The 13,912-nt window shown below is 42.0% G+C and overlaps 1 protein-coding gene across 1 annotated transcript; it reads left to right on the forward strand.

Annotated features, from left to right (window-relative positions):
- Positions 1–3,620: 3,620 nt before the first annotated feature.
- nr2f1a (nuclear receptor subfamily 2, group F, member 1a) lies at positions 3,621–11,917 on the forward strand. Its single transcript, XM_059337125.1, has 3 exons — positions 3,621–4,914; positions 6,295–6,822; positions 10,703–11,917. The coding sequence occupies exons 1-3, from the start codon at positions 4,482–4,484 to the stop codon at positions 10,975–10,977; spliced, it is 1,236 nt and encodes a 411-aa protein (XP_059193108.1). The 5' UTR covers positions 3,621–4,481; the 3' UTR covers positions 10,978–11,917.
- Positions 11,918–13,912: the final 1,995 nt, after the last annotated feature.

A 13,912-nucleotide genomic window follows, 5' to 3' on the forward strand; every position in this document is an offset into this window, starting at 1 on the left:
GAGCAGAGGCCCCCTGGAAAAGCGAATCAACCTCTAAGCTCCATACTGTGTCTGTATGGCTATATGCTGTCGTTGTAACCCTGATGTGCGTACACACAATCAATAATAAACAGTCCCTCGACCATTTCTGAATCCCTGCATCAGTTTGCATTGCTTTAAACGCTATTAAACGCGTCCTCACAGTCATGTGTGGTTTTATTGGGGGGGCCTTGCACTTCTGACCTCAGTGTTTTCCCAACTGATTGTGCTGCTTGTTGGTTTCAGCTGCATTGAAGCTGCATTTCGTACTGTATCTGTGTAAAAACAGCATCAGTTATTGATTATCACACATTTGTGCTTTCTAACCCTATAAATGTTTAACCAACAAAGTCCTTTCATAAAACTATCATACAAGTGAAATTAAAATACGTATTAATATTATATTGGTTATGATCTGTGTAATTTTCAGTTTGGGTTGAAATAGAAAAAGTCAGATAGGATTTAAATATTTAAGCATCCCTAATTATCTGATGCAAAGCATTTAGATTAAGACGGCTGTTAGTGTGCAAATGCATCCATTACCTGAAAGACATGTTTAATAATAATAGGACTGTAATTCTTTTCATGTTTCCAATAATTTATTATATTTTGCTGCCACATAAGAAAAGGCATAATACTCAGAGAATTGTAAATTAAAAATAAATGTAACTTGGCTCACGTGAAATGATTAATTAGCATGAACTTTCTGCACCCATGAGAGGCTTAAGTTAAATGTTATTATGTAAGGTTATTTTACAAAGCTGATTGACGTGCAGTTTGTCCTGGCCTACATCTATTATTTTATATCACTTTTCATTACAATCCCTTTACATCAATAATGCTGCTTTGATAAATCCAATTGTATGCCATGTTACATTTCCTCGCTGCAGTCTTTTTTCTCTCACACACAACGTGTTCTTACCGCAGCATGAGATTTTTTTTCCGCCAATCTATAATATTTGCATCTGACAGTATTGTGGCTAAACAAGCTTTGGGGGGAAAGGCGTAAAAGATGGGCAACGGCTGCTCTCCTTGATCAGCCTTTTAATCCGGTGACACTATCGCTGAGACAAACAGCCCGCTATCGATCTTTTCATTATGTGTTCAAACAACAAATAGCCTTGCAGGTGAGGTGCACGGGACGTGCAAAAAAAAAGAAACGCTCCCCTGTCCAGCGGTACAACAAGCAGCCTGCAATAAGCACTATCTGATGTCCAAATGAGTGAGGACAACTGGAAAACGGGAGATCGAGTCTTGTAATGGGCGATAATGTTATGGAAAGATGCGACTGTCCACTAGTTAAAAAGTTGTGACACTGCCCGGGTCGCCTACATGGTTTGAAGTTTAATGGTCATGTGGCTCGACACAGATTTTAGCCTTGCATTCACAGCCATGCGTGCGTAACGTAGAAGAAGTGAGAAATAAATACTGTACTTGCCTTATCCGTGGCTGCCTTTTATCCAGGTAGAAAGCCGCTCCTCTACTGGTTACCGCCGTCGCTGGTGCTTCTTCTTTTAATGTCCTGCTGTCCACTTTCTCCTTTTTCTCTCGCCGTTTCCCAGCTTTCTATTAGAGCCCCTACCCTGCTCCCATTCGCTGTCCCTCTCACTCTCCTCTCCTCTTCTCCTGCGGAGCCCCTTTCCAATCTGTAGAGTTAAATCTTAATGATACACTTACAGAAAAAATTCTTTGTCCGATTTAATCTTATTGGTTTCACCTTTTCAAAGAGCTGGAGATATGGCCGGGGACTTTCAGTGGAGTGTCCGAGACAGGGACGGGAGAGAGAGCTCTCTTGTTGAATACTTAAAAAACAACCCATCCCTCCTATGCGTTTCCAAAGGGGGCACTTGCATATTTACGCTCCATTATATCTGCTAATATCTTTGAGTGGTTAAAGATCTGTATACAACAACTTAGTTTATTTGTATTAAATTATATTTTGATGTATTATGGATGGTTATTCTTTCCCAACATGGTGTATTACCATGTTTTTGGACATGATTTACGCACGACATTTTTACTTTATGTTCCATGTATATCACACGCAATCAAAATACTGGTGCACTTTTGGGGCTATTATTATTTAGTTGTAACATAATTTATATTTCTTATTGTTCTTTGAAAGTTTTTTTTCTTCGTTATTCAACCTAAATATGAAAATATCATACTTTTGAGAAAGTCAAAAAAGACGAAAAGAAAAAGTACGCAAAATTAGGGCTCATTATATTTTTTAAATCAACTTTTAAGTTTTAAAAATTCATGTTTGATGACTTGTGCATGCATTAATATGAGGTTGTAATTGTTCAATGTACGCTAGATGGCAGCGCGATCCAGACATTTTTGAGTTGGAGAGGTAGTAAGCCTGCAGAAACCCTGGTACAAAAAAGCCGGAATCCCCATGCAAATTCCCAGCAACTTCACATGATTTTGAATTACTGTCATTATTAAGACATAATGTGACACCAGCTCAGTGATTGTGGAGACTATAGGACCTCGGTAATTATTGAATATTGCTTATTGCTCCGTCTAATTTTAGAGATTTTCGGCCGCTGGCACGGCATCCCATTCGTATAACACACTGTCTTTTATGCATCATTTTCCCCATTGACATTTTCCTCCTTTTATAAGCTCGTTTTAACTAAATTGTAAGTTTTAATCAGCGAGACTGTGCCGATTACAGGCGAGGATGTACCGCAATGCGCATGCCAAAGACAAAACAACGTGTGAAAATATAAATCCGCTTCAAACCCACAACGACATCCGTTAATTTTATAATAAAGATATGAGTCCAAGACAAACCATTTTGAAACTTTGGGGAATTTCTGAGCCAGTGTCCCCCTTTCGCCGCTGCGCACGGTTTTTGGTTTATTTGTCGTGCGTAAAAGCTTTGTCCCCCCTTGCCTTTACCCCGCTTTTTCTGCTATTCTATTCAGGGTTTCTTCCTCTTTTTGGTGACAATAGACGGCCCATACTAATCAGGTTTCAAAGTAAATAGCAGCGCGGGGCGAGCTCAATGTAAATTGTGCCTGTCAGAGCCCCCCAGCCCCTCCAGCCGTAGATTGCAACACTGCAAAAAATATCCATCCCCAGACATCATTCAGCTCAGTATTGAGTCTGGAAATCTTGGATTAACCAAAATACAGGACTGAATCTTCCATCTAGGTGAAATGCTTCCAATTGTTTCCAATGCCAATCTAGTCATCGCTGTAAGATTGATTGCATCGATTGTTAATTTCTGAGGGAATCTCCCTGCACATTCTGCTTTATTTCATCACATTGTCTCCTAAATATTCTACAAACGACTCGGACTGCGATTTTAAACAAGCGGAGTTCTATAAACTGCAATTGCATTATTTTTTCTACTGTGTTTTCAGAAAAAAATAACATTTCAAGATTGGAACACGAGACCCAACGACTTCTCGAGATGGACATTTTTTGCAGTGAATGAACGGAGGGGGACTCTAACCAATGGAGAGAAAGAGAGGGCTTGGCTATAACCTTAGCCTCCCATTTTCTCTCTCTCCCTGTCTCCCCCCTCTCCTCCTCTCCTCCTCCTCTATGCAGGGCTCTGGCCAGTCAGTCGCCTTTGATTATCAGTCTCCAGCAGCCCCTCTCTTGGCTCCTTGACATGAGCACCATATAAGGCGCAGCGATCTCCATAGAAACGTGTCAGTTTCAATAGTAGTGTCAAAGTTCACTATATACAGACATTCGCGCAGATCCCCCGTTTCGGAAACATTGCTCTGCTGGTCCTCCCGTTTAAGCGCATTCATTTTTGGGTCTCTCCTTCTTCTTGCATATTCTATTAGTTGTTGGTGTTGGTCTTCTTTTTTATCTTTTCTCTTCGTATCTCCATTCCTCCTGCTGGAGAGAGGTGAAACTATACATGGGCACTTCATTCGGCGACGCGGTTTTCTTTCGCTGCTGGGCGAGATGATGAGCTTTATTTAAGAATATAGATGTAAAAATCCGGCTCTTCAGTTTTTCCTCCCCTCCTATACGGCGAAGACGGGAGTGTAAAGGAGCAAGGGGAAGAAAAGAGAAAGGAATTTATCTCCGCAGCACTTTGGATCGCGTGTCTTTCCAGCAAAAGGTTTTTTTACTCGTTCCTGCGTCCATGTGAATCGCTCCTGCCTTTTCTTTGTGGCTATTTTATATCAAACTGCAATTTGTTACGACTGGACTCTGGTTTTCCTACAAGATTAGGGATTCCTGAATGGCTGGCTGCAATTTACCTTGGAACTGGCCTCCCGATACTTGCATATCCTGATCGGGTGCCTATTCAATCGTCCTCCTGTATTTTGAATGTATTGATCGCGTTCTACTCTCCTTCTTACCCCATATGAGATTGCGTGCTCCGATTTGACTTTGCACTGCCCCGTCTTTTGAGAGCTCATTTTTTCTTCTACGCTCCATAAACACCGGCGATCATTTCGCTTTATAGCACTTTCAGGGGCCGAGATATGGCAATGGTAGTTAGCGTGTGGCGAGATCCGCAGGAAGACGTGGCCGGAGGACCTCCGAGCGGCCCCAACCCAGCATCGCAGCCGTCGAGGGAGCAGCAGCAGGCGGCGTCGGCGGCGCCGCACACTCCGCAGACCCCCAGCCAGCCGGGACCCCCGTCCACACCGGGGACCGCCGGGGACAAGGGGAGTCAAAATTCTGGACAGAGTCAGCAGCATATTGAATGTGTGGTTTGCGGAGACAAATCGAGCGGCAAACACTATGGCCAGTTCACCTGCGAGGGATGCAAAAGTTTCTTCAAGAGGAGTGTACGGAGGAACTTAACATACTCATGTCGTGCCAATAGGAACTGTCCCATTGACCAGCACCACAGAAATCAGTGCCAATACTGCCGGCTGAAGAAGTGTTTAAAAGTGGGAATGCGGCGGGAAGGTGAATATATATTTTTAAAGCCACTCATGATTACGCATCCTAGTAGCAGACGAACAGGGCTGCCATGTTGCATTAAGGTCACAGGCATATGGCTGGGCATACTGCAGTCTCCATCCATGTTTTTTCGGGATGTTTGCATGAATGATTAGTCTTTCTGCCTATGTAAGAGAGGGGTAAAAGGCCAGTGCAGCCACAGCAGCTATGCTTGTGAATGCAGGTCGCCTGAACAAAGCGGCTCGTCTAGCTGACCCTTTTATTTACTGTTTATTGCAGTCTAAATTGTACAATTATCAAGCAAAAACATTCGGTCCAACAGGCCCTTTTTACGTATATGTTTTAGAGCAGAAGAGAGGTTGTGTTTATGTGTGTGTGCCTGTTTGTCTGTCTGTCTCTGTCTGTGTGTGTACGTGTGTGTGTATGTGTGTGTACAGTGTCCAAGGCTAATAGTCCCTTCCATAAGTACGTGTAGCTTACTAATTTCTAATAGTATAGTGGGGCTTGTAATCTCTGTGTGTGAATGTAAAATGAACACACTCCAAACCCACGTCTCTCTCGAGCTCCTTATGCTGACTAGACAGCTCAGACACACTGAATAATGCCGCTCAAGTTGTTCATGGCTCATTGTTTTGCCTGGTGCATTACAGGCCGTATAACTTTCCTCTCCGTGTCAAGTGTTTTATTCCAATTCATGCAAACATCCCTCATTTAAAATCTACAATTTTCAGTCTAAACTATTAGCCCATGTATAATATACCCTGAGCAACATTAATATTTTATTTTTAATTATAAACAATAGCTGAAATCCATTTATTCCCAGCTGACCTTTTGATGTGGCCAAAATGTGAAAATGTGATTGCATTTAACTGTAATTATCGATCATATTTGTAATATGTTTGGCCACAATGAGTAATTATTAATATAAACAAAACAGCACGTAAATATAATGCTAAAGTAGTATAAGTAGGCTGCTGTATGTAATCTGCAATTATACGCGTGGAAATAGTGAGAATAGTAAAATAGTTAAATATACTTTTGTATGGCAGAAAATGTGTGTGTTTGGTGTCTAAAAGTGATTTTAATTTTGCATACAGCCCATGTAGCGTTCAGCCCTAAATACACATGCAAACAGTGTGAAGGTTGAGGGACACAGCACATCTGTTTTGATGAGATGTTTATGCTGTCGATATAATAATTTGCTCTTACAAACGGCATACTCTAGTCAATATGTTTTGAAAAGCGTGCTGAATTTAGATTTCAGAGCATGCCGTTCCAGTGAGGTGAAAAACCCTAGCTGTAGCTTGCTTTACGCTTGTACTACTCATGAACACTGTTTATCAGTCCTGGATGCACATTTCCTCTTTTTCTCTATCTTTTTGTCAGCGGTTCAGCGAGGACGAATGCCTCCAACTCAGCCCAACCCAGGCCAGTACGCGCTGACGAACGGGGACCCTCTGAATGGCCATTGCTATCTGTCCGGATACATCTCGTTATTGCTGCGGGCCGAGCCTTATCCGACGTCCCGGTACGGGAGCCAGTGCATGCAGCCTAACAATATCATGGGCATCGAGAACATCTGCGAGCTGGCGGCTCGTTTACTCTTCAGCGCCGTGGAGTGGGCGAGAAACATCCCTTTCTTTCCCGACCTGCAGATCACCGACCAGGTGTCCCTTCTCAGGCTGACGTGGAGCGAGTTGTTTGTGCTTAACGCGGCCCAGTGCTCCATGCCTCTGCATGTGGCCCCTCTGCTCGCCGCGGCGGGCCTCCACGCCTCCCCGATGTCCGCGGACCGAGTGGTGGCTTTCATGGATCACATCCGGATCTTCCAGGAGCAAGTGGAGAAGCTCAAGACCCTGCACGTAGACTCGGCAGAGTACAGCTGCCTCAAGGCCATCGTGCTTTTTACATCAGGTGGGTGTCCGACATGTCACATAGGAACACGTCTGTAATCAAATGAGGCCTAGTTGCAGTAATGTTGCAGAGAGCGAGGCTCGCAGGGCGAAACATTGTGGCATCAAGAATATGGCTGTCAAGTATAGGCTGGTCACAAATCTTAGTTTACGAGATGTTTGTGTTGCCGATGGAATAGCTATTTTGTCAACAGCTTGCTACATATCCACTTACATGCATTCCCATGTCAGTTGTAGCCGCAGCATAAGACGTGTAAACAAATCCAGATTGAGTTAGCGCATCAAGTTTTTTAGTCTCCCCCTCAGTTCAGTGCGCTTTAAACCGGATATAATTGACAATCTCCTATATGTAAATATTTTATCATTGTTGAGTTTAAACTTTTTGAACATGTCAGAGCCGTGAGCGACACTGTAGGTTCGCGTCCATAAATTTTGGAACAGGTGTCAAATAATCGAGCGTAAAGATGAAATAGTCTATCACCGTGTGATATATGACAGCTGATGCATTTATGAGTGTTGGTGCAGGCTTTTATCCTTGTTTTGCGTGCACAAACACATGTCTTGGGGGGCAGGAAATAATCCTTAGCAGGCTGAGATCAAAAAAAGCTGATGGAAGTTGACTCGTGTGTCAGTGCATCGCTTCTGTAGGACTCAGAGCTGCACTGCTCTATAGATTGTTTATAGATTCATCTTAGCTGACCTATTAATTTTCTAACTTACTGAGGATAGTTTCTCTTGTCGCACACACTTTGAAAAGTCATCAGCAGCAATTTCAAAAAGTAACCTACATTGTTGATAGCTTAATTGATGCCTGACTGGGGCAGGGTCCTAAAGGTCCTCATTTACTCTCCGTGCGTAATTTAGATGCTATTTTGGAGTTGCTTGTATACGCTTGGTGCCATTAGGCCTGTTACGCCAGGGGAGTCTGCTGATGATTTGAAGGAAAAAGGGAAGTCTAAACTCACTCACAGGCCCCAAAACTATTTCAGAACTTACCTCAAAGTTGTAACCTCTTTGTCTGATATTTGGCCCATTACAAAATTCTGTAACATACTTTTATATTTCCTATAATTGGACAATTTAGTGATAAAATATTAATTTTTATTGTAGTTTTCCGATTTGGAGTTATTTTTAAATAATCTCCACTTTCAATTTGCCTAGAAAGCGTCATAGCTCCATTTTATATTGAGTGGTTACACTTGTCCTCGAGTATATTTCAATAATTATTGTTTATTATTTACGTAAAGTCACAGGGATGTACAGCTGCATATATACATTACCATCACTCTCTTTACATTATTTTATATATTATTATATACTATATTATTATTTAATTATATATATTATAATATCATATATTATAAAATATTAATAAATTATCCAACACTATATTAAAATGTCATACATTGTGTTGAAATTATTAATTAGCTGTGCATGAGCAGGATCTATATTATCCACACTTTAAGTTTGAGTGCTCACCAAACTTGTAAATAGAAACTCAGAGTGTATTCCCACAAAACTATCTCCAACATTCAATTTTCCTTTTTTCTGATAATTATGACATTATAATATATATTTTCTTACAGTTATAGAACTTACTATTTTTCTATATTTTTAGTTTCAGGAGACATAATAATTACTTTCAGTTTGGGGGTTTGGCAACATGTTTAATTCGACACGCCAAATTCTGAAGGCAAACTGAGAGGTAAATATATGTTGTAACACAAATAAATACGTACTTTGCTTCAGTTGCCGTACTAAAGTAACGTGTCATCCTGTTAGAGCCACTTCACCGTGGGCACTGACATATTTGGACATATTTTCCTATTTCACGGCGTTTCAGTAATTCACCCCAGATTACCCAGAGAAACTTCATACACACATTAACATCCTCCATGTTTTCTAACAGATCATTTAGTTAGGTTGATAGGCTACAACTGGTGTTGGCTATAACAAGTCATATGGCGTTTTGCCAACCCCAGCGTGGATTGTTTGCCTTTAATAACACCAGACTTGTCAGTATTTGATGCATAAATAATGGTGGTCAGGCTACACTATTTCACCACAGTTCAGGATCATTGTCTTACATTAAGTCCTCATCCACATGTGCACGCTGCAGTGCTTGCCTTTGCTAACCTACCACAGAAATAGTCGTTTGCGAATCTGGAAGCTATCTGCTCCCATGTCTCAGTCTATTGAGGTAGTGGGGTGCAGGGTTGCAGGCAGGCCTAATGGAGAACTATGGGGTGTCTTTGACCAGCTTTCTCTTGACATTCAACTGCAGCCCAGTCCCTGCATTACTCCCAACTCTCTATATCGCTGCATTACATCCTTAAAGTATTATATTTCACCAGAAATTTCCAAATGTAATACATTTCAGCCTTATTGATTGCTGTAGATTTTAAAAGGGACACTCAGCGTTAATCCAGAAGGATTTGCATACATGGGGCTTTGACCGGCCGGACTAAGGTCACAGTAAATCACCCCGCGATCTCCGCGTTGCCCCCGGGTTCATAAGGTTATTGTGTCTGGCCATAGTGAGTTATAGCACCGAGGAATCACGAATAGGCTTAAAAGCCTCTGTCCCGTGCTTTAATGTATTGGTGCTTGAAAACTAAAGCTGTCTTCCTCGTGTAGTTTCTACAAAAGCACAGCTCAATCCAGAATCTTTTGAGGACAGCCTAGACTCCATGTGGGACCATATATGCCAGCGGTTATGCTGCCTGCGTTTACAGCAGTTTATAGAACACGCATGCTTGGGTTGTGTGAAAACCCCTTCTCTTTAAAACAGGCTGAAGCATCGTACGACACTAACAAGCCTTATATGCTTTTGTCTATAGTGAAGCGTGGCTGCACAGGACTGCAGCACCAGAACACACGGCTCGCCTGCGTTCTTGCACACGCTCATTTTCTGACATTTTCTGTCGCTTCTGCGTGACTATTGACTTCACCTCCTCTAATAAATTTGATTGCTTCCAGCGGCCTGTCCTATAGGCTCTATCGAAAAACAGGCCAAGAGTGGTCTATGGAGAGAAGAGCGGCGAAATGACTTAACAGCTTACTGCAGAGTAATTAGGTCACATTACATCCAGTGTAATTTCAGATTCATCAGTGCCGTTTATGTTTCCTTATACTTGAATCCCCAGAGTCCAGACATGAAGAGCAGCGGCCTGTAGGCCTGTACCCTACCTTTGCTCCATTGCCCCATCACTTCTCCCCCTGCACGCTAACACTACTGCTTCCATGACATTTAACTCTATATTCTTGTTGATTGTTGTAAGAGCAGGCAGAGATATCCTCCACTGACTTGTGCATCCCTCCTCCAGCAGCAAGCCCCTTGTTTATTCTGTATGACAGTCCCACTCGCTCAGTGTGATGTAGCATGTTTGGCCAGTGTGTTTGTTCATTCTACTTTGTCAATAACACGTAAAGGCTGATGTTGAATGATAACCAGAGTGCTTCTGCAGGACATAAATTGGCTATGGCAAGGTGTGTGCACTTGCCAAAGCCATAAGCCCACGTGAGGCTAAAATTGACCATGTGCTTTTGTGTTCATATTTTGCTAATAAAATATTAAGCGAAATTGCCAGCAGTGTAATTTGAGTTCTAGATATTTACAAATATCTATTCTAAAAAAGTAATATGTGTGTTTAATACCACAGATTCTCTGCAAGCTTGGTGACCTGCCAGTGTGATTTAATAATCTAATATTTTAATAATATATGTGTGGCCAGCAGTTATTGTTACACTTGTTCCCGGCTTGTTGAAGTTTAACAGCAGAAATAATATTAGATTCGGGGACTTTTCTACAACATGTTGTACCTTGGGGTTTTAGACACGTGACGAGCCTAACCACAGTGTTTTTGCTGTGTGTTTCTCAGACGCTTGCGGCCTGTCGGACGCTGCTCACATCGAGAGCCTACAGGAGAAATCCCAGTGCGCCCTGGAGGAGTATGTAAGGAGCCAGTACCCGAACCAGCCCAGCCGCTTTGGGAAGCTCCTGCTGCGGCTGCCCTCTCTGCGCACCGTCTCATCGTCGGTAATCGAGCAGCTGTTCTTCGTCCGCTTGGTAGGTAAAACTCCTATTGAAACCCTCATCAGGGATATGCTATTATCCGGGAGCAGCTTCAACTGGCCTTACATGTCCATCCAATGATCCTTATATGAAAGTGGAAAAAAGAGAGGAAAAAAAGGACCAAAATTCAGCACCCCTCACCCCATCCTCCTCCAAGAAGACTATATATAGGACCTTTTCTGAGAAACTTGGAAGACATTACTTTTTTTCTGTCTTCTGGGACTGAGATGGAATACATTATGTACAGAAAAATATTGGAACTGGACTTTACACCTGTGTAAATCCACCCTCATCGTCAAGAACAATACCCTTCATTTTGTAAAATACTAGTCTTTATTTTCCTTTTTTGTAAAAAATACAAATAAAATGAAAAACATCATATGCGCAGTAAGAAAAAAAGAATCAAGACTTAGCGGGAAAATAATGTTTCCAAGCAATTATAAGAATTGTCCTGTGTCTATGTACCTCTCTGTTTTGTATTTTTTCTGGTTCTAAACCAGGGTTTCTGTGATTCTATACTAATAATTTTTTGATATAACCTTTTGCTTCTTATAATGAGTGCGATATATGTTGTCGAAGCTATGTTCTCCAAGAATTAAAATTGAAGTGAGAATTTAAAAACAGAAAAATAAAGAAATTTAGACAAATAAGAAACAGTCTAATCGCTATGACAATATCACCACTGATGGTTGAACTTTTTTCCCAATTGATACGATGGACCTGCAACAGCAGCAAACTGACCTCCAGGACATTTTTACTGAGAGGACGTCTGGGGCGCCTTTCCCCGGGCCATGAGTGCGTGTGGAGTCGATCATCAGTCAAAGAGGAGAGACATGAAAATCAAAAGCACTTTTAATATATCATTTCAAATACATTTTGTTTGTTTCGTCTTGAAAATTTTCATTGTTTCTTGAATTTTATTGGTTGTTGCCTTCAATTTGCTTACTCCATGATGCAGCTTTTTGCAGAAGGGTCGGTTGATGAAGTTGTGTGATGGTGACTGTACTATTAAAAAAAGAAATAGGCAACAATGTCTCATTCTCAAGCATTTTCCTGGAAGCAAATGTCAAGATTCTCGGTCTTATTTTATATATCATGTGAGGGGAATATCTGTGCGCTCATGGTTCTATAAGAAAAGCGCAGCCTCCAGTTACTGAGTCATGGCTCTGCATCGCCTTCTACTCAAACATAATTCTAAATACACTCTTTGCCTCTATTACACCTATAGCACTGGAAACGAGGTGATACACGGGATTAAGTGTGGTAATTACACAAAGGGTGCATACCTTACATTTTAACAAACCACTGACATAACTGGCAACACAAAGAAGGGGAAGGCTATACGTGAGGAACTACAGCAGTGAGCTCTCTGCCAGCCTGCGAGCGCATTAATGTTTAATATTTTTCCCAGACAGCAAGGAAAGCCTGCGCAGCACACAGAGCCACCTCTATCCTACCTCATGTGGCTTAATCAAGGTGATTCTTCACAAACCAAACAATATTCCCCCTCTCTCCCCTCGTTCTTAAAAACTCTGCCTTGATAGTGCATGCCTCAATATTGATGTGGGCGTCATTTGGCAAAAGGGTTAGGCCCCGCTGCAAAGCTGCTGTGATATGCGTGATCAATCTGGAAAATGTATTTTACAGCATGTAAGCCAGTCGATAGGAACACCGAGTGTGATGCATTGTGTGGGAATAGAGAGGAGGAAGGAGAGGGAGGGAGAGAAAGAAAGAGAGAGAGAGACTGTGGAGCCAGTGCAGAGACAAATGAGAGGGGAAACGTGCGAGAGGGAAGGCAAGTGCATGTGTGTGTGAGAGGGAGACAGAAAGAGATGTGGCCTTGGTTTGCCTGATACATTCACAATGTAATGAGGACATCGATAAGTCCTCAATGTGTTAGATGGGTTACATAGAGTTTCTGTCCTTGCATTGGTCTGTCTCTGTATGTGCGTTTTGTCTCCATATACTCCACACATGACACAGGAAGCCCAGTTATGGACCTGGATCTCCACTCACTGTCATTACAGCGTTACACTCACACCTAGAGTGGTAAAATGTGATAAATTGGAAGGCGTTATGGAGAAGAAAATGGGGTTTCGGTGTGACAATTATTACATTTGCCTGTTAGCCCCCCCTCCCTCCTCTTCTTCTTCATCATCAGACGTGTTGCTTGTGTGCCATATTGCTCACATCTTCATCTGCTGACTGGCACCGATGAGGGACAGGAGGACAGGAGCTGAACTGCATGTAGCAAATGTCTGAATTTGATATCGCCATATTTGTTATCTGCCTTATAGGAATGGGGGGAGGGGCGTTCAGTGGGTTATTTGTTTGTATTGCCTGTCTCGTTCAAAGGCTACGATATTAAGGTATTAATTAGTTCGCGCTCGTGCTGGAATGATGCTATAGGTTGTGCTATAGGTTGTCCTCAAATGCTCTCTCACAGGGTTTTCATTCTCATGATTAATGTGTGTTCGGGCATATTGTACCTATTAGCTCCCAATCGACCTGTCTGTAGCACTGGGTCAGTTGTCAGGCGCCTTGTTGTTCCCTAAGCTACTGTCCAAACATAAATGTGATATTTCTTCAGGATTGTGGGTATGATTCTCGCCGAGCTTTCGGTCAGGTGAAATCTGCAGAATAATGAGCTGATGGGGCCTTTCCTTTCTGCTTCATACTGGAGGGAGAATATGTTGAATATGAACACATTTGAACCTTACGCACTCATAACAAGCAATCACCAAAACACAGCTTTAAAAACAGATAATTACTGAAGCTCTGGAATTATTTAGCGTGTTTGTCTTTAACTGGTGCGTTTTTTATTTTTGGAATAATCCAGAGGATCTTTTACTGGACGGCGAGGAAGGCTGCTTGTGTGAATAAATGTTTGTTCTTCAAAGAGAATGAATATGGCTTCATCATGGCCCCTCACAACAGTCCAGGTCGTTTTTGTTTTATGCAGCTCTGGACTAAATTGTTTGTTGGGTTATTAAACGCAGCTTTCAGCTGGTTGTCT

This window comes from Centropristis striata, chromosome 7 (genome assembly GCF_030273125.1).
Source record: "Centropristis striata isolate RG_2023a ecotype Rhode Island chromosome 7, C.striata_1.0, whole genome shotgun sequence".
Classification (NCBI taxonomy): Eukaryota; Metazoa; Chordata; class Actinopteri; order Perciformes; family Serranidae; genus Centropristis; species Centropristis striata.